General features: G+C 42.4%; 1 protein-coding gene across 1 annotated transcript in view; it reads right to left on the bottom strand.

The window, feature by feature from the left end:
• Positions 1–27,982, bottom strand: part of Vps13c (vacuolar protein sorting 13 homolog C) — a 152,753-nt gene that overhangs the window by 12,204 nt on the left and 112,567 nt on the right. Inside the window, exons 59-79 of the mRNA XM_059268181.1 lie at positions 27,155–27,544; positions 25,700–25,804; positions 24,881–25,045; positions 23,740–23,868; positions 23,342–23,475; positions 21,385–21,511; positions 19,808–20,043; positions 15,555–15,696; positions 14,052–14,192; positions 13,101–13,182; positions 12,939–13,008; positions 12,170–12,281; positions 11,945–12,058; positions 10,568–10,707; positions 7,801–7,882; positions 6,190–6,303; positions 5,358–5,433; positions 4,848–5,011; positions 4,501–4,546; positions 2,226–2,349; positions 1,682–1,796 (exon numbers count right to left, since the gene is read on the bottom strand). Coding sequence (XP_059124164.1) covers positions 1,682–1,796; positions 2,226–2,349; positions 4,501–4,546; positions 4,848–5,011; positions 5,358–5,433; positions 6,190–6,303; positions 7,801–7,882; positions 10,568–10,707; positions 11,945–12,058; positions 12,170–12,281; positions 12,939–13,008; positions 13,101–13,182; positions 14,052–14,192; positions 15,555–15,696; positions 19,808–20,043; positions 21,385–21,511; positions 23,342–23,475; positions 23,740–23,868; positions 24,881–25,045; positions 25,700–25,804; positions 27,155–27,544 — 2,808 coding nt within the window. The remainder of the gene's footprint in view (positions 1–1,681; positions 1,797–2,225; positions 2,350–4,500; positions 4,547–4,847; positions 5,012–5,357; positions 5,434–6,189; positions 6,304–7,800; positions 7,883–10,567; positions 10,708–11,944; positions 12,059–12,169; positions 12,282–12,938; positions 13,009–13,100; positions 13,183–14,051; positions 14,193–15,554; positions 15,697–19,807; positions 20,044–21,384; positions 21,512–23,341; positions 23,476–23,739; positions 23,869–24,880; positions 25,046–25,699; positions 25,805–27,154; positions 27,545–27,982) is intronic.

The following is a 27,982-nucleotide window of genomic DNA, read 5'->3' as shown; positions in this document are numbered from 1 at the left end:
TAAATCTGGTGCTCACTAAGCGAGCTGGCTGCCAGCGAGCCCCAGCTTCTGCCGGTTTCCCAGCCCCTACTCTAGTACTGGAGTGATAGACAGATACCACCACCACCACATCTGTCTTTTATATGGGTACTGGAGATCTGAACTCAGGTCTTTGTGCTTGTTTGTAAAGACTTTACCAACTGAGCCATCGTCCCAGCCTCTAAAGAGTTTGTTTTGAAAAGGTAAAGGTCTCTATACATTCAACTGCCACAGAGGTAATTTGCCCAATTACACGGTCTGCTACTGAGTCTACTGACAATAATTAAATTCAGTAACTACGAAGTAAGCATAACCAACCAGAAGGCTCTGTTTTCCAGAAGCATTCTGCTCAAGGCTAAGGGTGCAGACTCCACAAAAACACTTCATGTACTGAGCTGCAAGTGAGCTCAGAAAGAAAAAGGTACTGAAGGAACACTGTCCTACAACTCCTGTGCCTGTCAGGTCTAAGGACAAGCTCAGAGAAACTGACACATTGCTTACTAGTAGTCCCATAATGAGTAAGTTTGGTGACATATGGAGCAGAACTCTACATAACTCCATCATCAAGATTCACAAATATACAGAGACACTCACTGCATAGAACCATCCTTCCCAACTTCATCTGTACATGAACAACCTAATACACAAAAATGATAAATTTCCAAAACTGTAGCAAAATATATGCTCTGCGTCCAATATCCTTTGACCCCCAACCCCAAACTGGCCAAGTTATTTCCTGCACCGCTTAGACATGTACAGAATTACAAGAAGTCACAATTTTCAACTGTCCTCAAGCCACTATTATGAAAAGTTCAGACAGCAGTGAGTTATAGAGAAAATTTCATTAAAATTAACCCTCAGTCTGATTCACACACAGTTAATAGTAGTAGTTTGAATTTTAAGGATGGAATCAGGCAGTACAGGAAACATTTACTCCTGTGTTTCCAGTTCTTGCTGTGTAGGCAGAAAAAGAAAGAAAATAAAGTTAGAAGTGTGCAAAAAGATAAAATGTAATCATATACAACGAAAACCAAAGGCTAAGAATAATTAAGTCTTTATCATAAAGTACAAAAATATTAGTGTATTTCTGTTGAGGGAAAGCCTGTCTTGGGAGAATAGCCATTTAAGTATGTACACATTATTTAAGTATAATGAAACTATAACCAAAACAAAATGCCAAAATATATGAATTTTTAAATGTTTAACGAGATTATAATGTAGATATAAGTGTATAATCTCTTTTTCTCTCCTCCAGTCCTGTTTACCAGAATTAACTTAGATTTTTCACAGTAAGAGGAGTATGTTCATTTGACTGAGAGCAAAGGAAGCAGAGGAATTCCAACTATTAGCCACAAAGCAAGAAGCCAAAACTGAGCACGGTAACTAAGAGCTGCCACAGAGACAGTGAAGGAAGGAGCCAACAGCTCCTTTAAAGACAGTCTTCTCTGCACAAAAGAAGCCTTGTGCCTTTTTCCTGTCCCGTGCAGAAAATAGTTACCAGTTACTTCTCCTTACCTGCCAGGTCATCATACAGAACAATACATGCTACTCTACAAACCATGGAGATTCCTTCAAAGACTCATGATCGCGGACTTGAAAAACCACCTGTGAGATCTTAAGTCCTAGACCCTTCCCATCTCACAACATGAAGAGCAGAATTTACCTCAAATAAGTCGGAGCCCTCAGATTCCTGCCTGTCATATGGACGAATGATGCCATCTTCGTGGATCAGGCGAGGTGGACGCAGGCTGCACACCTCCTCAGTCGATTCTGCTACCCTGAATAAGGTACCACATAAGATGTGAGACTCTTTCAAAATCAGACAAATTTATGTTGGTCAAACTCACAAATAAATGAGTAAAAACTGTAATTTATAAATTACAAATTACTCATTCAAAGTGAAGAAAAAATTATTAAAGACTTGCCTGATGAACTCTAAGCATCCCTGAAAGGTCCTGGATACTTTGTACCCTTGTTATCAGTGCCTGGCGTAAGGGGAGCACATTTAAAGCTCTGAATAAATGAAAACTGGGCCATAAGGCTCACGTTTTGTAGTCCTTTCCATGGCCCTTTGCCTTATAAAGCCTCCACAGCTTCCGATTAGATTCAAGAGCCTTAAGAACAGACTAAACACCCAGTCCATTCACACATGCCCAGAAGCAATAGGCACACACAGCACACCTTCCCCACCGTGTGGAGACTGTCACCTCTGAATGCCTTGGAAGGTGCTGCTAGCCATATCGATGATTCCGCCAGTTGGACGAGCTACGGCACCCACGAGTCCTTTTCCAATTCCTTTAAAGAAGCCAGCAGCGCCCTCCTTCTTGGCACCTTGGAAACCAAAGGCAAATGAATACGCAATGATAGTTTAAGGTCAGCAAGTTCGAACCCAACCAAACCCCAAGCCAACTCAGAAGCCACGAGTATTTAGGTATCTGAGGGGGCGTCACATTTCATCTTCACATGATAACATGGCTGCTCTCCAAGCCTCCTAAGCAGATTCCTGGGCCAAAGCCAGCCCTGCTGCAGCAGTTGCTAAGGGTGAGCAGCAAGTCCCAGAAGACCCTGAGGTCCGCGCAGAACGGAGGCACTGATCCTGCTCAGTCAGCAACCATGCCTGAGAGGTCTGAGAACTTACCAGAAAGCACACATTCCATCACAACCATTAGGACATCCAAGCGGTATATTTAAAACAACTCACAACTATTAGAAACTCTGTTCACACACTGTAAAACATCCCACTATACAAATTAAGTGCTTTCTGTGTGTTAAGAACTGTACAACATCGTTACAATCAATTTTCGAAAGTCTTTGTTGTCTCAGAAAGACACTCTGTGCCTACAGTTCATCACTTCCCGCTTTCCCCACCTCCTCATCGGAACCCATCCAATTTACCTCCACTCCTCCCTGTTCCTCTTCAGACTCAGGCAATCACCTAGAATACTTCCTGTGGAGCTGCACTTCTGCACACTGCATCCAAGTAGCATTCACTGTATTGTCTACAAGGACTGGGCTATTTTTTGCTTAGCATCATGTTTTCTAAATTCATCTATATTGTGGCATGTATTAATTACTTCTTGGTTTCTGTTTACGGCTGAACAATATTCCATTGAGCAGATATGCCACATTTTATTTAGTCATGCATTGGTGATACACAGTCTTTCCATGTTTTTGCTACAATGAATAATGAAGCTGTGAACGTTCACATGTAAGATTTTATTTGAATGTCTGTTTTCAACACTTTAGGGTTCCTTGCTGATTCGTGGTCTCTCCATGTTTGACCGGGGATGGGCAGGCAGAATGTTCTCCTCTAAGCGGCTGCACTACTGTGTGCTCCTAACTGCAGCCCATCAAGACCCCCGCTGCCTCTCACTCTCACTAACCTGGCTTTAGGGATCCTAACAGATGTTACGTGGACTCTTGTTTTGATTTACAATCCACACTTCCCTGATGACTAATGAAATACACCGTTTGCATATCTTTTTCGAGGAAAAGTCTATTCAGATCCTTTGCCCATTTTAAGTTGGGTTATCTTCTTATTGTTAGCTTGCACAAGTTCTTTCTACAGTCAATATATCAATCTCTGATCAAATATAGTTTACAAAACTTTTATCCCATTTTGTGGATTTTTTTTTCCTTTTATGATAATATTCTTTCAAGGCATATATATATTTTTTAATTTTGGCAAGCTGTCCTTTTTATTTCCTCATGGTACTCTTCAACACATAAAAATGTAAATCTTGGTGAGTCCAACTTTTCTATCTTTTCTTTTGTGACCCACACCCTGGTGTCCTGTCTGGAAGGGCTCTGCCCAACCACAGCACTAGCTGCTGCGTCTGCTTCTAAGTACTGAGTTTTGCTCTCACACTCCGGCACTTCAACCATTCTGGGTTTATTTTTACAGTGTATATCAGGGATGGGTTACTGTTCTCCACATGCAGATGTAACTACCATCTGCTGGAGCCATTGCTAGATCATCTCAGCACCCATCTCAGGGACCTGCAAAAGCTCACTGACCTACATGCCTCCCTTCATGCCAGCATCATGCCATGTAAGCTTACTGTAGCTTCATGCTGCAATGTTTAAAACCGGGACATACAGCACTGCTGGGACATGTGAGTCCTCCAACACTGCTTTTTTTAATTTTTAAGGAGACTTTAGTTATTTTAGATCTTTTGAATTACATTTAAGCTTTAGATTTAGCTCACCAATTTCTGAAAAGAAAGAAGGATTTTTGATAGAATGCACTGAAAAGCAGGTGTTTTTATCACAGGATGAATATATACAACTAATCCACATCAATTGCTACTGAGGGCCTCAGAGAATCTAGTTGTCTGTTGGCCTTGATAAGAACACCATTCAAATACATTAATAATCAGGACTATAATATAAAATTTAGTCAGCAATCCTCTCAAACACCAAGAAGCAATAGCATGCACACACCCTTCACCTCTGTGCAGTAGGAAAATGTTCTCTACCTACCTTCCACAGGCTTTGTTATTATTCCAGTCACCCCACCCAAAACTCCCTGCAAGAGAAAAATCCATCATCAGTCCCCTAACAAATGGAAGGTGCTTAACACTAAACCAGCCACTAGAGGTCTCCATAGACATACTACATTTGTTTTTCTGGGGTTTGTTTTGTTTTTTTAAGGCTTGAGGACTTCCTGACAGTGAACAACACACACACACATATAAATGATCACTTTGATTTTGCGAATATTAAATCATAGGAAATTCACAGCAGAAAGATCCATAAAGCAGGTGGCATTAGTTTAACAGCTTCAGTGCGTCTGGGGTGGATTCCGGAAGACTCAACAGGAGACTCACACGCAGTAAGCCCTTCCCTCCTCTGGCCAGACTGTCTCCAAAATCTTTAGGCTGTCGACCCATCTCCTCTCTTCTCTTCTGCTGATACTCTTTGTCCATTGTAATTGCTGCCAGGCCTTTCCCAACAGAACCTGTGATTCGAGATACGACTCCCGCAGCACCACCTACAGAGTGCACACCAAGAAGTCAAGTCAGTCAGGGCCAGGGCAGCAGCATCCACCTGCTTTAAACAGGCACCTGCAGATCCTTCTCATGCAAATGGAAAATTACTATGACTTTTTGCTATCAAGTGGACTAACACACTTTTTAAAGCACATTCACCCAACCTATGAACATAGAGTCCAGGAGGCCACTGCTATGTCACACCTCAGCTGAAATAAAGGAAATGTGCTTTAAGAGAGATTAATAGAAAAGTGAACTCTCTCTTATTACAGATAACCACTTGCTTTCCATAAACAATGTACTTTAGAGTAATAATTACATATACATACACACATAGGTCATACTCACCGACTGTGTGTCCAAAGAGACTTCTCACCCCAATCACTAATCCTTCAGCAAATTCTTCAGGGCCTTGAACAGCACCCTGATCCAAAAAAAGGTTGAGTATTAAACTTCAGTAAGTGTGAGACTTTTAACCTAGCATTACAGAGAATCCATGAAGACAAAGAATGTATAAAAATCCATAAGGACTGAGACCAAAGCATTTTTATTCTACCTCTTAAATACTGATAGATGTACACTGACTGTGGTTAAAAATAGTTTCAACCCACAAAATCTCAGCAGATTCGACAAGATGGATATTGCACAGGTGGGAACCACAGGCTTTGACCACAACATGAAGTTGGTTTCCCAGGGCAAATGTCCACCGGAGTGAAACGCCAGCTCTGCTCACAGGACGGGTCCACAGTGTGGGGCTCTATCCCTCCCTTATTCTCTCCACATGGTCCTTCTAAAACTCTATGACTTTGGCCTTCTGGACTCTTGAAACAAAGGTGGATACGTGGAATGAGAGCCCCAACGTGGACAGCTGGTTTTTAAGACCTCGCTCTGTCCTTTCTATGGCAGCAGAAGCCGTCTGTAATCTACCAAGCTCTCGGACACTTACACTGAATACCCGAACCTCAGGCGCACTTCATGGCCTGGATAAACATTAGATGTGTTCATCTGAATGTCAACAATCTTTCAATGTCACCAAAAGTACTTTGAACAAAAACCGAAAACTTTTTTCAAATTATCTGAACATTATTCCACTGACATATACAGCTAAAATACCAACACTTGTCACCAGACAGCAGGACATCTGTTTTTGTATACAGGTAGATGAACAGCAAGCCAGTACCTGGAAGGGCTCGTAGAACAGTGCTTCCACTCCTTCAGTCAGGCCCCTAATTAGTCCAAACGGGTTTCCAAGCACATCCAAGCCCAACACAAGCACATACATCTGCTTCAGGAACTACAGAAGAAAAGACAGTCAGCTGAGTCCTTCCCAGGTGCTGAAGAAACGTTAGGAAGCAATGGGAGGAGGGGACGACAGGAAGAACGGAGCTAAACCTGATACCCTGTCGTGTGTGTCTTCAATCAAACTGCTAGCAGTGAGAGACATCTGCCATCTAGCAGCCAGCCGTGTGACCTCAGACAAGGGACTTGTTAATCCCGGCTTGCCCAGCTGCAAAATGGAAGATTACACTGACCTTGCATGGAAGATCATGCACAGCAAGGGAATATAAAATTCAATGACTGTTGGCTGTCTTCATTGTTTTATTATTGTTAAATTATATAGGCAATCATTAGTAATTAAGGCAAAATAAGGAAAATGTATACTTGTCTGAACCTACTGTCCACGGGCATCACAAGAAGAGTGATCTCCCAGCAGAGGACAGAAAGATGAATGCAGCCCTGCAGCTCCATGTGGCAACTGTACCGGAGTGGCTTCTAATGCTGCCCCCTCCTTGCCTATATACCCAACTCCCGCAGTACCTGATACACAGGGAGAAGCTGGCTGAGAAGCCCTCTTACAATCCCCTAGCCTGCATTCTACATTTCCTGAAGTGGTAAAGGTATCATTGAAAAAGGAAAGGGGCCCTGGAAGAAAACATTTTTAAGTGTGTAATGGTAGGCAAGCTAGCGAAACAGAACTAGCTGTGTGCACAAGACTTGCACAACATCAAGCCAGCCAAAACCCAACAGGGATGGGCAGGGGCCCATGAACTCCCGCCCATCACTGAGAAACTTTGGCAACTGACGGCTACAGGGAGAGGGAGGGGAGTCCTTTTTCATCAGAGATATGGCCACTGTGATTCTACCCATACTCCAGGAGACGGTCCCACACCCATGCACACTGGCAGCACTAAGTGAACTCAATGGGGGGGAGAGGGGGGGAGAGAGGGAGGGAGGGAGGGAGCATGGGAGGGAAGTGGGTAATGAGGAATTGGAAGGGGGAGTGGATTTAATCAAAACATTATATGCATGTATGAAACGTTCAAGAGGAAAAATTAGAATTACTTAGAATATCTGATGTCCTTTCTTGATGTGGACATCTAGGCTACACTGAAAGAAATCAGTTCATTGTAAGACCCACATAAAATGATGTTTGAGCTTTTATATCGTAATGAAATAAAAGCAAGTTAATCTAGAGTAAAATTCACTTTTAAAAAAGAACTGAATCAGACACTTAAGACAACCACTAAGCAATGCTGAGTATGATGGGACATGCCTGTAAACCCACGTCTGGGGAGAGTGAGAAAGGGAGGCTGGGAAGTCAAGGACAGCCTCAGCTGTAGTGCTGAGGGCCAGGCTGGACTGCAGGAGAGCATGTCTCAAACAGCCAACAACAACAGAGAAAGCCACAGAGGAGTAAGACCCAAGTCAACCACGACATTTCCGCACACACTCCACTCTCGTCCACCCACTTTATGAAGTGTGTTCACAGGCTCCCGCAGCAGGAAGTTACCTGTTCACTGTAGTGTCTAATGACACTCCACATGAGCTGATCTCTCTTGTAAAACTGATAGCGGATCTCATAATAAGCAAGTCTGAGGGAGACAAGGGAAAGTTAAGGCTACTACAACAATGATATTCTGAGTAAAATGAAACTTTCAGTGGCAGCTAATTCCAGTAACATTTAATTTATAGTTGGTATCTTAATATTATGGTAACAAAATTGTTACAAAAACAGTAATTCTCATGTAAGATTTTTATAAATAAATAAAGAGGAAAACAGTTTTAAAAAGACAGCCACAAGGCTGGAGATGTAGCACAGTGTTAGAGTGTTTGTGTAGCATATGTGAGGCCCTGGTTTTATCCTCAGCAGGGAGTACGCAAGTGCACACACGCACGTGCACACACACACACACACATACACAAAACCTTTAAATAACGATAAAATGATAAAATGACATGCTACATTTTAAGTTTTTTCTTATTGCTTCCCATTTTTGGTTCTTTCTTTCCTTTTCTATACAGCCCAAAACTTAAAATATTCTGTATGTCACTTTTAAACTCAACATTATGAATTGTGTATTTATATTTTTAAAATATGTATTTAATAATTTTTTTTTCAAAATTTCCATAAGCGTTTGACTGTGTGTGTAGCATCCATCACACAGTAGAGTCACAGAGAACAATCCTGTTTTCAGATACACTCAAGGTTGTTATAATAAAGGGTGTTGGCAGGTACACAGTGAGGATACCTCTTTGGTTGCAATTCAGGTCATTTTATAACTGAATCTCCCCACCACACACACATCCAAAAACTACTGAGTGGTCAACAACAAAAACCCTGAAGGCATCTGTGTGTGGATATGCATGTATGTATAGACATATAAGTTTCCATTCAAACAATCAGCATTTTTAAAAGTACCCATTTCTTAATTCATCCCTCTCTAGTATCTGTATGTATTTCTGATAATGATGGTGGCCATCTCTAAGACCTGCCGGCCACTCCATTTTCTCACTGTGAGGCCTCCACACAGTCTGGCTGCTCTGTGTCTAACCCTGGGACCAGAACCATCTCCCTGCCCCATCGGCCATCCTACTCCACAGCATGGTTTTGAGAAAAGTGTCTAGGGTTGTCGTTTTCTTTATAGCCGGAGAAATTAAACTCAGTCTTGCCTTCCAAAACACATACACACACACACACACACACACACACACACACACACACACACACACACGTGTGTGTGCATGCATGTTCTACCACTGAGCTAAATCTTCAGCCCGAGTACTTAACTTTTACATAATCAAACCTATCTTGCAAGTATGTGCACAAGCATGTGGGGGCCAGAAGTCGACCTTGCATGCTATCTCAAGGTGTTGTCTGCCATTTGGGGAGGGGGGACAGGCTCTCACACTGGTCTGGAAATGACCAAGTAGACTAGATTGGCAGCACACTGGGACCCAGGGACCCTCCTGCCTCCACTCCCCAGCACTGGGTCACAAGTGGACACCACCACCCCTGGATTTTGTGTGGGTTCTGGGGACTGAGCTCAGGCCTCAAACACTTCACCAGCTGAGCTTTCTCCCCAGCCCTTAACTATTCAAGTCTTTCAGTTTGAATCTTGCATTTTTCTCCTTGTTTTCTCTGAATCTTAGCACACAAGTGAGATGGAAATCATCTAAAAGGGCTTTTTCTCTCAGGTAACCACTTATTCCAATACCACTGTGGACTATTCCATTCAGTAGACAGCTATGGAGTACAGATGGAACTGGCATGCACACACAACCTCCTCCTGAGAGCAACGAAGGGTTTTCATTACACTCTGCTACATATCACACTGCAATCTCACCCACTGCCACACGTTTCCAAATGGAAATTCCCAGGAGTCCACAAGGATGACCCCATCTAAGACTCCTAGCAATAATGGAGAGGGTGCCTAAGCTGGCTTTCCCCTGTAATCAGATTGGAGACTATCCTAATTGTCATCATAGAACCTACATCCAATAACTGATGGAAGCAGATGCAGTGATCCACAGCTAAGCACTGGGCTAAGTTCCTGGAGTTCAGCTGAAGGGAGGAAGAAGGGTTCATATGAGCAAGAAGGGTGGGGGGTCAAGATCATGATGGGAAAAACCACAGAGACAGCTGACCCAAGCTAGTGGGAGCTCACGGACTGGACTGACAGCTAGGAAAGCTATATGGGACCAAACTAGGCCCTCTGAATGTGGGTAACAGTTGTGTTGCTTGATCTGATTGTGGAGTCCCTGGTAGTGGGACCAGGACTTATCCCAGGTACATGAACTGGCTTTTTGGAGCCCATTCCCTATGGTGGGATACCTTGCTCAGCCTTGATGCAGGGGGAAAGGGCTGGATCCTACCTCAACTTGGTATGCCAGGCTTTGTTGATTCCCCACTGAGGAGTGGACGGGGTGGAACGGGAGGCAGGAAGGTGGGGAGAAGGGGAAGGAAAGGGAACTGAGGTTGGTATGTAAAATGAAAAAAAAATTTTAATTAAAAAAACTAGAACTCAGTAGTAAAACACAGTCAATTCATAATATACACTTCAGAGTAATTTAGTTTTTATGAAATAGTTACAAATAACCAAAGTTGTAACTTTGTCCTAAAGCCTGGAGTGTAACTAGCCACAGACCACACTCTTCAAGTCATGAGCAGGAAGACGCATCCATTCTCTCAGCTAACACCGCACTACTGGAGCGAATCAACGTCCTGAAGCCCCTCGGGTATGGGTGGCTCCCAACATGCACTTTCACGAGGGTCTTACTTGAATATGAGGTCATCCACGTCAGTCAGGGTGGCACCTATGCTTTTCAACAGCAGGTTCACAGAATGAATGGCAATCATTTCCTCTTTCTCTCTGTCTGATTCCTCACCTCCGGAACCCAGAGACAGACTCAAATGCAACTGAAAGAAAAACAGCATTCAATACATGGAAAACCCAAACAAAGCTGTGCAGACCCAGGGACTAGATCTTCCAGCACCACCAAAGGTGCCCCGGGGAAGTCTCCTACATCCTGTTCACATACAGCCCAACAGACACAGCGCAAGTACCTTTGATTCCTGCTGGTCTTTCCATAAAATACCAATTAGTCTGATCTAACATCAAAGTTCCATTCCTATAGTGAATAAACGCCTCTGTATCTGGATAGAGAAGACCAGAATCCTTTGCAAAATGGAATCACTGTCTAAGAGTAAAACGTGCCCACTGGCACACAAGCAATCCACCAGGCAAAACAATGACTAAGCATCCATTTCTATCTAATTAAGGCCAATAATTTATTATAACAATCAATGATTACAACATTAATCCCAATGATAACTGATCTTCACTCGTTGGTTAGAATGAAACTATATACAATCTATTACATAAAGTGATTTTAAACTTAAAACTCTGGAAATGCCTGATATCTCCAAACTAATACAACAGTTTAGAATACCAACTCTGCTTTATACACCCTGTTAGCCGAACACACTGGTGAATATAATCGAATCTATGGTGCTGTGGACAGTTCCTGAGAATGCAAAGGATCATCAATATTGTAAAGCAGTACTTAATTGTAAATCTGGACCATTACACAGGTTCAGCGCCTGACAGTTGACTGCATTTGTGAATTTACTAAGGAGTCGTCTTCCCCTGTACGAGCTGTAAAGAACAATGAAAGGGAGAAAGGGAATGGGTTCATAAGGTGCAGTCAGGGAAGTGAAAGGTATTCAATTTTCCACTCCCTTAGACACAATCACACTTGGGAAGGAGCAAACACACCAGTCAACAGATAACACCTACTTCAGCGTTTTCACATGCCAGCGAGAGCACCCACCACAGCTCTGTTCAGACAGTGGTAGTTGCTACAAAATGCAGCCAAAACATTAAACACTGGTGAGCACTCTACGCTTAATTAAGAAACGCCGCTGTCAGCTTCTTCCCTGAGTACAGGGGTTATTAATCCAACTCCAGAGAACACGCTCCAGTGGTACCTCTGTGGGAATTAATGGCTGCACATGTGTCCCAAAGGACTGTCTTAATTGTCACCATTGGTCAAATGGAACCCCAACAAATACCTGATGTAACAAATGAAGCTACACCGGTATACAGACCCTTCAGAAGTTCTGAGGCAATCACACCCGTCCTCTAATAACAAACCTTAACAGGAGATATATGGAAATGTTCGAAGAAACTCAGGATCGACATATCAGTCATGGAAGACTCCATTAACTCTGTGTTGAGAGCATCAATATCTTGCTGGATTAACTTTGTCTGAAAAAAATTTTCAAACAGTTAATTTTTTTCTCACTATAAGGATTAGCTCAAAGGTGGCTAATTTAATTTTTTATTTTAAGTTTGGCTCAAGAAATAAAAAACTGTTACCCGTTTTCTTTCAGCTTCAGGGGCAGTTGTTGGGGTAAACAGGGCAATAACAGCTCCAAGGAAACCCTGATCAACTTTTAAGGCCATTTCCTGGATGAGAACCATAAAATACCTGTGGGGAAATATGTATAATGTTTTAAGCTAGGAGCAGTAGTGTACAGGTTTGAGCTCAGCACTCAGAAGGCAAGGGCAGATGGATCTCTGTGAGTCTGGGGACATCCAGGGCTACACAGTAAGACCCTGTCTCCAAAAAAAATTCTAAACATGGTCATAACTGATTTTTTTTCACCTAAAAGCTACAGTAAGTTCTTACTTCTTTGTGTCTTAACATTATGCTAATAAGATCAAAGTCTCCGAGGCTGTTATTAGTTATTAGTCTGGGGAAGCCACCACTGAAGAAATACTGCTGTATTAGCACTTCCACCCAAAGTCCCACATGGCACCCACATTTATCATGTCACAGGAGAGATGATAAATGAGAAGACACAGCACATATCACCTGAGTCTCAAAGTTCAAGGCACCTGCTGTAAAGAACACAGCTCACAGATCTGTACTTCACTACTTTATATTCTAACTCAAATTAGAGATGGAAATATGTGCAGACTACTTTAAAATATGTCTAAGTATTAAAAAAAAATCCACTAGCCCCCCAATATATTCATTGGGAAAAGAATTTCTGTACAAACAACAACAAAAGGACAACAAAATGTATTTTCAAAATGGATGCTTGTTTGGATTCCTGGATGAGAACAGTAGAACTCGACTCACTTGAACTGTAAGACTTGACTGTACTCATTGAATCTTGTGATGACACTCACATCGATGAAAGGTTTGGGCTCTAAAAGAAACACAGGAGAAAGGAACTGAGTCAAGCTTTCCACTAGTCACACTGGAAAGGATGTCGGTGGTTCTCTCTCTTCTTTTTTTTACCTGAATCTAAAGCAATGGATTTGGGAGGAGCCACGGGATGGAATACCACTGGGAACATGGTGCCTGGTAACTGATTGTCAACCTGGAAGCACAAACCATTTGATCAGGTTAGGGCAAGTCAAACATAAACACTCAGCTCCAGAGACGGAAATTAAGCATCTACACACACAGGAGGTGCCATTAGCAGCTTCGCTACATGTAAACCTTATGTGTCCCAAGGAGGCCATGCCTTCATTGAAGAGAATAAATGAAAATCTCATAGCTGCATTGACCTTGTGCAGCACACTGGCACAGCAAGGCAGATGTCTGTTCTTTGGGATGTGAAATTCTGACTCTATGGGCTCAAATAAAATGTAAGTAGGAAGTGAATATAAAATTAGAGAAAGTGGAAAAAGAAAAGGTGACCTAAATAAAACCTGGGAGAGGTGGAGGGGCACTAAAGGAGGGTGGGGGAGCAGAGGAGAGGAAGGATGGAGAAGGGGACTAGTAAGAAATCACCCCCAAACACAGTTCAATAAAGCTCTGCACTTTGCCATGAAGAAGCCCATTAATTAGGGTTCTCATGACAAACAGAAAGGAATGTATAAGAACAACATAATAGTGTAAGAAAACCCTTGGCAGGCCAATGGTCAAACTGACTGTCTCAATAGCATACAGTGCTTTGGACTGGTATGGTGAGCAGCTGAGTCCACAGGGTGTGTGAGAGTAGGGCAAAAAAATACACATACATGCACGCACACACACACACTCACACATGCGCATGCACACACACATACAAAAACAATAATAATAAATAAAATACCCATTTACTTTTATAACTTTACTGCTGAGGACTGGTTGGGGGACCTCATGCACACTACGCCTACTTACTATTCTCAAGCTACACCCCAGAAGATAATAATTTAACACCACAAACCACAGCTTTCTAAGAGTAAATTAAGGCAAGGTTACCTGGAGCCAGTATAACTGGGCCCTTAAGCTTCTCTGGTGAGGAGACTGCTTAAATTCAACCTGAATCCCTGCTAAGAAGTCCCGTTTAATAGGGCACCGGATAGGAAGTCGCATTTCCATCGGAACTTTGTCAAAATTGACCTGTAAGACAACCAAAGCGCTTTTGTGATGAGCTGGTGTCACCCGGCAGCTCTCTAACAGCATTTAAAACTCCAATTCACTCACGGCGTTGCATAAGCAGGACACATTCATCTCTCTGTCCCACAAAGGGATCTTGCTTTATTCGGTTTCCTTTGAGGTCAGGTCTCACTCTATAGCCTAGGCTGTCCTCAAACTCACAGCAACCCTCCTGTCTCAGCCTCCCAAGTTCTGACATGACATACACAAACCACCACACCCAACTGGAGGAGCTCTTCGGGTCATCTGTAGCCACGGCCTCTGCAACAGAAGTGTTGCTTTCCTAATACTTACTAGGAAACTAGGAATTCTGAATGCTTGAAATGGTAGAAACTGTACTTAAAATGCTTTATAGAAAAAAAGCAACAGTAACAGAGAATTGCAGGCAATTCTTTTTTTTATAGGTCTAATTTATTTTTATGTTGTGGATATGAGAGTTGCCTTCAAGTGTTACATGTGCCCCATGATGAGGTGCCAGAAGAGGGCATCAAATCCCCTAGTACTGGAGTTAATGGAGGTTGTCAGCTGCCACTGGATGATGGAAATTGAACCTCAGTCCTCTGCAAGAGCAGGCAATGATCTTAACTGCTGGGCCATCTCTCCATCCCAATTTCAGGGAATCCTTAGGCAAAACAGTTTAATAATGAAGCTGAGCTTCTTTTTGTCTAAGCTAATGGCACACACAAACCCTGATGGGAGTAGGAAGAGAACATGACTTGGGGCTTGTGCAAACTGTGCCCAAGGATGGCAAAGACAAGAACAGCCAAAACTCAGGCCTGCAGCGGAACAGTTTAGAAAGACAGGGAAGCTTCTGGAGACACTGTGCAGCAAAGAGGACTTCATGTTTTTGCTCTATGTGACCCATGAAGAGCACACCTTTATATGTGGGTGCTAACCCACATCCAACAATCATTCCCACTGGATGAAATAATACATCAAAGTTTATGTACATTTTCATCAATAAAATACGTAATATCACAAACTGTATTCATCAAAGTGAAGGTGTTACCCAAAATGTGAGAAACTCTGTCCACAGTCATAGTATCTCCATAATCTTACTGAAAACAAGTTCCATGGAAATGATTAGCAAGCAGAACATATGACAAATACAGAGAAGAAAGCCAGAGTTAAATGGTTTCATAACTCTGCTCTGATTAAGTACACTGACAATCTTCCTAATAAAAACAGGTTTATTCACTTTTGAGTCAGTTTCTGTACACAGGGCATTAAAATTTTACCTAATCCTGGTACCATGACCTAGAACAAAGGACTTCCAAAACAGTAACACCACAAACCATAAAGCCATCAAACGACACTTCGGTATACCTCAAAATTGCTGTCTAGCTTAATCCAGCCACGGTCTTGCGATGCGAGATGCTTCTGATAGGACTGCTCCAGGGACATTATCTGCTTCTGACTAAACGGCTTCCACTTCTGTTTTGGCTTCATCTCCCAAACAACACCTGAACTAAAATAATTCACAAATGAAATTAATTACAAGTATATGTTTTCATGAGATGGTTGCTGAATTTTGTATTTATCTGGCTATCAATTTCCTGTGAAAATCACATCGATACAAGAGATGATTTTTTTAACATTTTTTAAAGATTTATTTATTTATGTACATAGTGTTCTACCTGCATGTATGTCTGCAGACCAGAAGAGGGCGCCAGATCTCATTACAGATGGTTGTGAGCCACCACGTGGTTGCTGGGAATTGAACTCAGGACCTCTGGAAGAGCAGCCAGTGCTCTTAACCTCTGAGCCATCTCTCCAGCCCCCAAGAGATGATTTTAAACACAAGAGATTCTTTTAAAACAGCAAATTTCACCTGCCTGAAAAAATGCTCAAAGAATAAGGTGAGGGGAAAAGACCTTTCATGGCAACACAGTGGCATCAATCAAGCAACTGACTGTTTCTGTTTATTTTTTTACAGGGTCACAAAGATTGTATGTTGTCAATGTCAAGGGAAGAAAAAAAACCTTCCATAAAATTTTTAACTGATGGAATTTAAAATATAAAAGTAACTAAACACAAATTTTTAGAAACATAAATCTACAATATTCTTCTGGAGATGTCAACATTTTACACAATTATTGTTCTTTATTATCCAAATTAACTGCAAATGATCAACTATTCAAGTGGATTTTTTTTTTTTTTTTTTTTTTTGGTTTTTCGAGACAGAGTTTCTCTGTGTAGCTTTGCGCCTTTCCTGGAACTCACTCTGTAGACCAGGCTGGCCTTGAACTCACAGAGATCCGCCTGCCTCTGCCTCTCGAGTGCTGAGATTAAAGGCGTGCGCCACCATCGCCCGGCCAAGTGGATTTTTAAAAATAAAGATTTATTGTTTATTTATGTGACTGTGTGTGTGCTCCTGTGTGCAGTGCCTATGGAGGCCAGAAGAGGGCACCAGATCTCTAGAGCAGGTGTTAGAGTTTTTGTGAGTCACCCAACATGGGTGCTGGGAATCTACTTTGAGTTCTTTACAAGAGTAATAAGCACTCTTAATCTCTGATCCACCTCTCCAGCCCTATATTCATGCTGATTTATAACATGCATCTTACCAACCATTTCACAGTTACTTCCAAGCACTGACATTAATCTATGAGAACATTGTAATTATTTTATTTTTTATTTATTACCTGGCAGGGATTTATAAAATTCAAAAAAATTCTTGTGCTGATACTTGCCTTTTAGCCTATTAGTACATTGCAGATAATCACTTGCAATGACAGATTACAAGGATGTTCCTCAACAGGTGGATCTTGAAATGTAAACATTTCCTTTGCATATATGAAAAATGTCTCTGTAACTGAAGGCTCGTGATATAAAATAGGTCCTCTCCACACACACAGGGATTGGAGAGCTTTTAACTTAAGACAGCACAGGGGATGCACACCAACAGACTGACATGGCCCATGATTTAAACATTAACTGTCTTACAAATGAGTTAATGACAACATACATTTTGCATAGAAGCACATATGGGAACAGTCAATTCCTTAGCAAAAGATGGTTTCCAGTTCCAGTGAAAGTGCAAGAGCAGTACTGGAGGGTAACTCTTTCCCTTCAGAAAGATTTTACTCTTGACCCAGAATTTAGTGTTCAGTGAGCGGTTTCCACTGCTAAGCCCTTCAACTGCTGGGTGGTAAGACATAGGACAAGGAACTTCTACCGTCACCAAAACATTACCGAAGTGATGGTGGCTAAACCCGTGAGGCTGAGTTTGACAACATACAACAGACTCAAGTATTTCCCGTAGATCTGCTGACACACAATATGAAGAACAGAAAGCATGAAAAGCTTTGCATTTCAAAGTTTTATGAACTTGCCCAACTAAAATTCTGTTCCCAGTTGTAATGCATTTCAGACTTCAGCTCAGTCAAGCAGAATTCATCTTTCTCCTGTTTGAAAATATTCTGAGCTACCTACCCTTAAAAGCTAATCCATCAGCTTTTAGGCTCTGCAATGACTTCCCAGATGCACAGTGACTGAGTGCAAAGGAACATCAGCTGACTCCTCAAAGCCAGGGAGCCATCTGTGCCACTGGCCTTTGGTTGCTGACTAGTGTTGTTCTGAATGTCCCCAACTCCTTATACAACTGTCCTCACCAAAACGCTCATGGCCTTTAGTAAGTTATCATCTCTGCACACATCTCTTTAGCTGCTGCAATCAGATGGACTCAACCAGCCCGTGACTGACTACAACAGGCTTTCCTTGCTACACTTGACAGATGAGTTCCCCAGAAGCCGACTTTGGCTACAGCCTCATTCACATTTGCCTTTGTGAAAACTTGGGCTGTGGTGAGATGTTCTGTATGAAAAGTTTCTAACTTTTCCAGCCACTGTTCACCTGCAAGCATGCTAAGTCTGGAAGTGTCAATGTATTCCATCTTCTTCTGGCACAGCTATAACATTATTACACAATAAATGAATGCTTTGTCCAAGATGATGCTCACTCTGCTATGCCCTAGAAGAGGGACATTCAAAGTCCATTCTTCTCACTTTCATATGATGGGTATCCAGTACTAAGAATAAATAAATAAGCAATATAGCAAGACAATGTTCACTGTGATTTGAATGCACAGAGCAACCGTGAGGAAGCAGCTATACATGTAAGACGATAAACAGGGCTGTGTTCCCAAATGCTACTCACGAGCTGCACATTGTGAATTCACACAATTTCACTTCTTATAAAATATTATTTTCCCATCTTTTCAGTATTAAAAGCTTTGGTTTGAAATCTAAAGCTGTACATAGACAGGTAGTGGGTTAGATGTGACTTATAATTTGTACTTTGCTGAGGAATATATATTAAAGAATATTGTTCTTAAAGTAAATATGAATCTGGAATATATTAATTTACTTAGCTTACTGATACTCGTAATTGATAATGTTACCTATGTGTTACATAAATTCAACAGCTCTTCCTGATAAAAACCAAGAAACCTGGGAAAACTTCCTCATGGATAAGGGGTATCTAAACGGATTGTTTCATTGTGGGAAACTGTCCTCCAAATAAGTCCTTCACCAAACTCAGTGTGATTAGAGGGGACAAGTGTTTTCTTGGCAGAAAGAGAATCAGGGGAAATAACTGGTTGCAAAAGTTCTAAACAACTAACCCTACAAGACTTAGAGTGCAGAGCAGACGGCTGCTCAGGCCGCAGTGCGCTTGGCCTCTCCCCTGACATGCTTGCAGGCATCCTTTGGAGTGCGGTGAATCTCTACCTAACACTTCCAGCTAGATTTCTCACTTGGGGAAATGAGTTTGCAAGGCTCTGACACTTCACAGGGCCACCTGTAGTTACTGGTGCCCACACACTCCCTTCCCCACACCCTCCAGGTTGATGCGGGGCATCAGAGCGCTTATGACAAGGGACCCAGACTTTGCCACATGGATGCTACTCTACTCCAGAGTCCCTAGACTGCTGTCTTTGATGCCGGGACCTAAACTCTCCTAGGAGTGTGTCCCCACCATGCTGTTGTCTATCAACTTTTAAGGCTCAAACAATCCATCTTAGAGTCCTTGATCTCCACATCCCAGACCTTCCAAATACAGATCACAGTATATACTGCTTCCCTTAGGAACCTTATTTCTAACTTATTTGTAGTGGCCTAAAGCATGCTAATTTCCCCCAAATTCCACTGCACAAAATGAATTATTTCCACTGCAGATGCAGGTACCATTTTCAGCTTTTCACAAGGTTTTTGTAAGTCATTTTTTAAAACAAAAAAGGGAGAGAGGGAGGAGGAAGGGAGGGAGGGAGGAAGGGAGGGAGGGAGGGAGGGAGGGAGAGAGGGAGGGAGGGAGGGAGGGAGGGAGAGAGGAAGGAAGGAAGGAAGGAAGGAAGGAAGGAAGGAAGGAAGGACTTTCTTCCTGGCCAACTGACATGGGTACTGTGAAGGCACAGAAGTATCTGAGTCCTCCGTGTCTCTGGGCCTCTCAGCTGACAGTCGAAGACTTACTTAGTAAATATGTCACATTAAGAACAAGGATCTGTTTATACGCTCACTAACTGGGTATTATGAACCCCAGGGCCTTTTAAGGATTCCCAGCATCTTATCTCCCTTTGTGTATACCTGGTGATTCCAACATATGAGACTTCCTGCTTGTTTTCATTGTTAACCAGAGAGAGCCCAAGGCTGTGGAGAGACAAGGTGACTTCGTGATCAGCCTGTTCCATTTCTTCTGCCTGGAGCGCTTTGGAAACCAAAGCAACATCATCCGTGAAAAGAAGAACCCTCTGGCGCCCATCAAGGAAGGACACCCAGTGGATCTGGATGTTTGCATCGTATGGAAACTGTCCACACTCATCCTGGAGAAAGAAAGACTGAGTTAAACCTGAATGGAATTTCAAACTGAATATAATAACTGGGAAAGATTAGAAAAGCTTAAAAAGAATGACTATAAGATAGAAAAATCCAGTCATCAAATTGACATAAAGCCATCATTTATATAAAAATAATAGTAACACCCATATGAACATATAGACACACATGCACAGAACACACATACACAAAACCATCCATTTTTTTCCTATCATCGGCAGAGTAACACCTTGGCTTGAGTTCCTAGCTAGTGCTGACAGGGCAGTGAGCGCCCTTCACTGGCACCAGTGCTGTCTCCAAACCGGCGATGAGTTCCTGCAAGGAGGCCCCTAAGAGGTCATTGGAAGAAGTGTGGGGGCACCCCTAAGTTGCAGCAGAAATCTCAGGATGTTTGAGATGCTAGAACCATGGGACATCTGTGAGAAAAGCTTCAGCTATGGAGAGGAGCTGCTTCAGAGAGAAGGGCTGTGTCTGCTGTCAGCAGCAGAGCCGGTAGGGCAGGGCTGCACAGCCCTCTGGGCCTCAGATGATTCCTCCACAAGCCCCAGAGGCTGGACATGGAAATGCAGGATTTCCCCTTCTCTCTGCTGGGATCCCTCTTGTTTGGGTATGATCATTCCATGCTTTGCCCCATCCCCTCCCTTTAGAATAGGAATATTTCCTATATGGCACTGTATGTTAGAAATATGTAACTTTGTCATGATTGTGTGGGGGGGTTGTCTCAGAAGAGATTGTACTTACACTTCGGAACAGGGCTGGGGCTGAATGCAATGTACACTATTAAATGGTCATGGGGAGTTGCAAAAGGGATAGAAGGCTAGCATATAAAAGTAAATGGTTGGTGGAGTGTCAAGTAGACCAGGGGTGAGCCTGTGATTAATTACACTGATTGTCAACTTGATATGATCTAGAATCACCTTGGAGACAAATCTCTGGACATATCTGTGAAAGGTTTTCTAAATAAAGCTAGTAGATGTGGGTAGATACACCCCAATGTGGACAGCACCCTCCCAGGAGCTGCAGTCCTAGACTGCATAAAAAGGAAAAACAAGCTGAGTACCAGCATTCATCTCTCTCTGCTCCCTCACTCCAGATGGCATGTGACCAGCTGCTTCCCAGTCCCTGGCCTGATGGACTGCGTTCCCATGAACCACAAAGGCCCAAACAAGCCCTTTCCTCATTAAACAGACCTTGCCAGCACTTTATCACAGCAGTCAGAAAAACAACGAATACAAATGATTTGCAATATAAAGCACAAAAGTCACTTTCTACAAACATTTCCATTCGCTTTTGTTCCTGGAAGACAGCATTTCCGTATCAAACGGTACCTTTAAGAGATCATGCTCCCCAACGTTCGATGCATAGCTCCACGTGAGTTTCCTGGTGCCAGTGGGATCTGCCCAGGCAAAGAGTCGTGTTTCTTTTGGCAGCAATACTAATTCCTCCTGTGACCCACTGAAATGATCAACAGAGGGAAGATCAGCACACCTTGGCCTTGAGAAACCACAAAGGTCTTAGGAACTCGCTTAGTTAATAAAATACAACTCAATCCCAAACAAGTGCACTAACATGGTCCATAACTAACAGTTCTGAAGCCTGGGCAGACAGAACGTGGCAGTGTAGTACCACTTCCAGCTTCAAAGTGGAGCCAGGAAGGATCACACCAGAGGAATCCATGAAGGCAAATCTATCAAAGTCCCTCTAAAATGACTGTGAACAGTCAACATCGTACATGGCAAAACTTCATTCAGTGCCTAAGTTTAAAGTTTTTAATGAAATGCAAAGCTTAGCAATAATATGTACCACAGAGACAGAAGGAAATAAGAATCCATCCGTTCCTACTCAAAGTGTAGTCTAAGGACCAGCAGCTGGACCAACTAAACTGTAAAGTCCTGAACCTCATCAACACTAACCCAACAGGAATCTGAACAAGATCCCCAAAGGCTTTAAAGTGGATCATTAACATGGAAGAGGAACTCGTTTATAGAATGCAAACACATCTCAGAGGGGATAAAAAGTAAACCAATTAAGTTTTGATCCTAATTTGTGCTTTTAATGTTTCTGCCTGCATTCATATCATGAGAATTAAGAACAGTAAATACAAGAACTGGAGAGATGGCTGAGTGGTTAAGAGCACAGGTTTCTCTTCCAGAGGACCCAGTTCAATTCCCAGCACCCACATGGTGGCTCACAACTGTCTGCAACTCTAGTCCCAGGGGATCAAATGCCCTCTTCTGGCCTCCATAGGAACTGCAGTCATACAGTGTAGATATAAATGCAGGCAAAACACTCATACACATAAAATAAAAAATAAATGAAATCTAAAAAAAAATTAAAGAACAAGGAAAATAGAAATCTTAAGTGAATTTGTACATGCATGCACACTTATTTACATGTATTGCATATTTGAAAATTTTTAGACTCCTTTCCCCAGCCCCCTCTCTTTCTCCTTCTTCCCGCTCTCTCTTTTTTCTTTTCTGTGTGTGTGTGTGTGTGTGTGTGTGTGTGTGTGTGTGTGTGTGTGACATTAAGCTCATGGTTTTACTGGCCAAGCTAGCGCTCTATCATTGAGCTATATCCCTGGTCCTTTTTATATGCATTATTTTCAGACAGGACCTCTCCAAGTTGCCTGGGCTGGCTTTTTACTTGCAATCTTCTTGCCTTAACCTCCTGGAGAGCTAAAATTACAGACCTGAGTGAGCCACAGGCTTGGTTTAAACTATTTTTCACACCCTTAAATAATGACATCATCCATATGACAACATACCAAGAACAAGAATAATAAGATTCCTATCACCCATGGTATAGATACAGTATTACAACTCATGTCTCCTCTAACCTTTACTGACCCTACCTCCAACTAGAGATGCATTTACAGGGAAAGGCTCACTTACCATTACCAAATTACAAAGGGAGGGATAATGTTTAATAAATAACTTCACAGTCCTTTGTCTGCATTCTGAATTTTATAAAGATGCAAAGATTTTTCTTATGTTTGCTGTGAAGCCATTTGGCAAAAAGACCCATCTGAACTGATGAGACCTTTAATAGCATCTCTTTGTCCCAGGTTCACGTGGTACATGTAAATTTTGCTGTAGAAATGTAAACGTTCTGGTGAATGAATACTGTGTCAAGACTTGCCAGCATATCGAATAAACACCCAGTGCTCCTTATCACTATGATAAAGTCTGAAGACATTGAAGATGTGAAACTCCAACATTTCCCAGAAGGGACTGTGGACCAATGCCAGCAAAGTCAAGTTTCTAACATTGCCTTTTCTCATACCTCTGTTTATATGTGAGGACGTCCCACTGTGTATGGTTCATTATCAGGGCAGGTGCAGATCCCTCATGGTAATCAGAGAAGGTTATGACAGTTGAGTGTTCAGCAGTGTTTATATCCACCAAGATACCTCCATTCTGTCTCGGGGGAATAAAGCATATTTAATGTACTGGCTGAATCTCGGTTACACACAGAACCATTACACAGTTCAATCAGCTGTACAAAGTGCTTACTGTCTCAAGTTCTTACTGGCTCTGGTTCTTACAAACATATTTTGGCATTAAACATGCACACAAGAGGCCCACATATAATTACCAGATCTCTACAGCACAGCTTACAGAAATATGTTCAAGCAAGTTTTAAAAGTCAAAGACAAGGTGCTTTATAATATGAAGACTTACCAAATCTTCTAAGCTCAATAAAGTGCCATTGTCTTGTCGGTTGTAAAAGAATGGCTTGGAAGACCCTTCATAGCCCACCACTCTCACACAAAGTTTGCCAGACAAATTTTCAGGCCAAAATGGAATGCACTGGAAACACAAATATAATGCCAGTTTTAAAACTGTGCTGTGACATAAGATACTGCCACGTTAAGGACACTGGGTAACCACATTTTCAAGTCTAAATCAGAGTAAAATGTCATCTAAAGTGTTTAAATGTCCCCTACACTTGATAGTAAAAACACTGACAAGCTGGGTGTGGTGGTACACTCAGAAGCTGAAGCAGGAGGAGTCCAAGTTTAAGGCCAGCCTGGGTTATATAGTAAGAATCTACTAGAAAAACAAAACACTATTGATGTAACTGTGCAACCAAGCACATTCACTAGAATAAAAATCTACTAATCTATATGTAGTTGCAGCAATTACATGATAAGAAACTCAAGTGCTTATTGATTATGAATGCCTCCATATCCTGAATACTTAAGATCTATATTCTTCATTGCATTTGCTTTTGTGTCTTGCCAAATTCACTTCACTGATACACAAGGAACCGTTCACAGAACATCTTCTTTACACACACCAGAAAGCCAGACGCAGACATGGAAGGTACTAGCACAGGGCAGGCTGCAAGTCCAGACCCCAGGAGCAGATGTCACTCTAAGCTTCTGTTTCTCCGTCTACAGAGGGGGACTCTTAGTTCTTTATGTAACCCCAAATGTGGTTCGACTATAGAACACTTGGTAAATTCTATTTCTGAATCAATACACTACTGATGTAGCAAACCCACATCAAAGATAACACAAGCATTTTTACACAACTCATTGGCTCTATGTGCTTTCCATAACACGTTTCGATTGTAGTCACATGGGAAGAACTAGGGAAGGACTGCTAGCCATCTAGACAGGGCTACTAGTAAATATTACCAATAATTTTCTACTTTAAAATAGGATGAAATAAAGATCTTTCGAAGCTGCTGTCATACTTAACACACACACACATATATATATATGAGATGGTGTAAAATATATCTACGCAATTCACATTTCCATGTCCCTATTCATCTGTACATGTTAGGAATCAGTCATGATTTAGGGAAAGTTACCTCTGAAGAAGCCACATAGTGCCACTTGTTGGTCGGTATGGAGCCATCAGAGGCAATCTCTCCCACTTCTAGCTCCAAGGAGGACTTGTTGGCGATGGTGCAGAAGGGGGTCAGGGTGACTATCCTCGAGAGGTTGAAACTGCTCATTTTGATGCTAACTCCGACCTGAGGAAGGAAACAAGCCAGCTCATTCTCCACAGGGTCAAAAAGGAAGACACACGTCATACACTCAGAACTTAAATATCTAAAGTAGAAATTCTTAAACAAGGTAACGAATAAAAGCTGTACTCTACCACAGAAAAGGTCTGGTTTCTTACATCAGCTTTATCAGAAATCAGCTGCAGAATAAAGGTCACTAACTCAATGACAACTTGTAATGACAGATTTACTGCCTAGTATTTTTACTTAGTAATAATCCAAATGTTAATTTTTTATAATTAGTAAGCTCAAATTTTACTACTTTGTCTGTTACCAATAAAATTAGAATTCTGAAGCAGTGGTAAATGGGTTACGTGGTACCAGATTATTCAAATTTTTAAAGGCATCACACTTAAGATTTAAGAAATAGCTGACAGGGCTTATAGGATGAAGATTTCAGTGTATCTTGAATATTAAATTTTCCCACTCCAGTGGATTCAACTCCCTGCTTAGATTTTGACAAATTCAAGTTCTTCCCTGATATAGTAATCACAGAAAATCTGCAGACAGTCCTCCACAGAATAATTTGATTTGAGATTTCTGTCTGCTTGAGGAGCCGGCTTGCTTACTGAGGTGTGCAAAAGTCAACGAGGCCAAAGGCGGTGAAGCGGACGCTCTTACCAGGTACTCCATATTGGCGGCAGGACACTTCACACACCCGTAACTTCCCACGGTGTCCAATGAGAAAGCACTGGACCAGCCACTGGTCGAAATTTTTAACTGTACCTACACCAGAGAACACATAACATCATCTAAGAAACCGAAAAGATGGCATTAATTTTACTTCATAGGAAAAAATTCCTAGTCTTCTGGAAATTCCTCCACTATCTTGAGACACAGAAAATCATAATCACAATGATATGGAATGGTTCCAGGGAACCAAAGAATAGTACAGCTCTGACCTTCCCATTCACCTCAGCAATGAACGCAATGGATTTAAACATGTCTTTATGCTGTTTCTTAAAAGGATCACAATACTATTTAATATTCCAGTGCTAGATTTATGACAGAGATAAAAAAATTCTCAAAAAGGTTAGCAAATAAAAGACAACTTTCACATCATTCAGCAGATAATAAAAGACTGACACTGTGAAAGACTAGGGCACAGGACATGGCCATCATCCTCAGTGAGCACCGAACTCAACAAGGATAAAAGGAAGCACGTTCTAACAATTATGACACCACACAAGAGGTGCAAAACGCAAAGAGTGAGAGGCCAGTGAGTGGACCGGCTCTGGGCCTTAGAGGAAAGTCCTACAGAAGAGACTCACCCCTCTGCAGCCACCAAGACCATAAGAAACACGAGGACAAGTCACACACAGAGGCAATCCCAATGCCACGTGTTGACCCAAACTCTAAACAGTCATTCCCAGACTGCAGCATCACCTAGGATTCTGTTATAGACATCAATTCTCAGGCTCTGCCAAGAAAGATCTTTTACTAAAGATCCCAGGCACGGGACTCAGCAAACAATTCGGAAGCCATTCGGGTGACAATCATGTACACGGAGATCTGAGAGCCAGGATTCCAAGCAACGTGACTGGGCTACGGAGAGTCACTGTAAACAGAAAATCTTCACCACATCAGCGATGAGCAGAGTGTCTCAGGACAAAAAGCAGGCGAGAAGAAGAGACAGGCAGGGGGGGACACTGACAGAGTTGGGGAGGCTAGCAATCTGTGTAGACAGCACAGCATACACAAAAGCCTAGGACTGAATGCTGACCACGCTTGGACACTGGGCTGCTTCCCCAAAGGGTGGCTTAGGAAGCACAGGGAAGGTCAACTGCTGCAGGTGTTCACATCGCCACTCAACACTGCAACAGTGAATAAAATAAAGCCATTCCGCCCGGCAGGACTTGAGTGCCAGCAGTGAGCCTACCGCCCCTGAAGAATGGGGAGCCCTGTATCAGCTGACTGCTGCTTCGAGTTCCCAGTGTCCAGGTGGACTCTGCTGTCTTTAAAGTCTCCTTGGACTTACTGTATACCAAGGGCGCTGCACACACAGCGCAAACATGCTTGTAGATTCCCAAGTCTCTAGATTTAGCAGCTTTCCTATTTTAACTTGTTAGAGCATACCTTATTTTTGCTAAAAATGTTCTTCTTCTTGAAAGAGAATAAAACAATGTCCCTGAAATCGGCTGGATGTTTAACATGTATCTCCTCAGAGCAATACTGGAGAACCCGAGAAGTTTTGTTGATCAGCCAATAGGGACTAAAGACAGACAGCTCCATGCGGCAGCCAATTCGCCTGACGTGCACTGACAGGTCGACTGTCATCACTTCGGCCGTGTCCGAGGAAAAGCACACTAGGAAGAACTCGGGGAGTGTGTCACAAATGCGCAAGTGTCCGTTCCAGTTCTTGCCCAGGTATTTGACCAGGACTAACTCCATGATCTCGCCGCTGATTCGCGAGTGGAGAACATCGGCAGCACTGCCTTCTGCCAGCTCGTGGGTTTCTGCAGTTCCCTAAAAACAACCACACACAACCATGTTTACCTATCCTCTTTAATACCAAAATCTGTAGATCACACGGGGCTAAATATCCTGCCAAGCCTAACACACTGATAGGTTAGAAATTCCCAGCGATTACTAAGGACTCCAAAGGAAACTGTATCGCAGCCACAATCGATGTCTTCTGGCTATCTGTAGGGAAACCACCCTAAGCTTTGAGAAAAACTTGTGTCTATGCCAAGAATCAAAGACTGGATCTGGGACCCCAGCCATTCCCATCAGAGCTAGATCATAACATGAGCCATTTCACTGAATGGGCATCAGTTTCACCCTCTCTAGTCTCATACCGTGGCTCATGGCTACTGTATGTACAGAACCGGGAAAGTCATGCCGAGCAAGGTGAACTGCTTTAAAAATTAATGCCTGGGCTGGAGAGACGGCTCAGCACTTAGA

This window comes from Peromyscus eremicus, chromosome 7 (assembly GCF_949786415.1).
Source record: "Peromyscus eremicus chromosome 7, PerEre_H2_v1, whole genome shotgun sequence".
Lineage (NCBI taxonomy): Eukaryota > Metazoa > Chordata > Mammalia > Rodentia > Cricetidae > Peromyscus > Peromyscus eremicus.
This window is presented reverse-complemented; position numbering and strand designations above follow the sequence as displayed.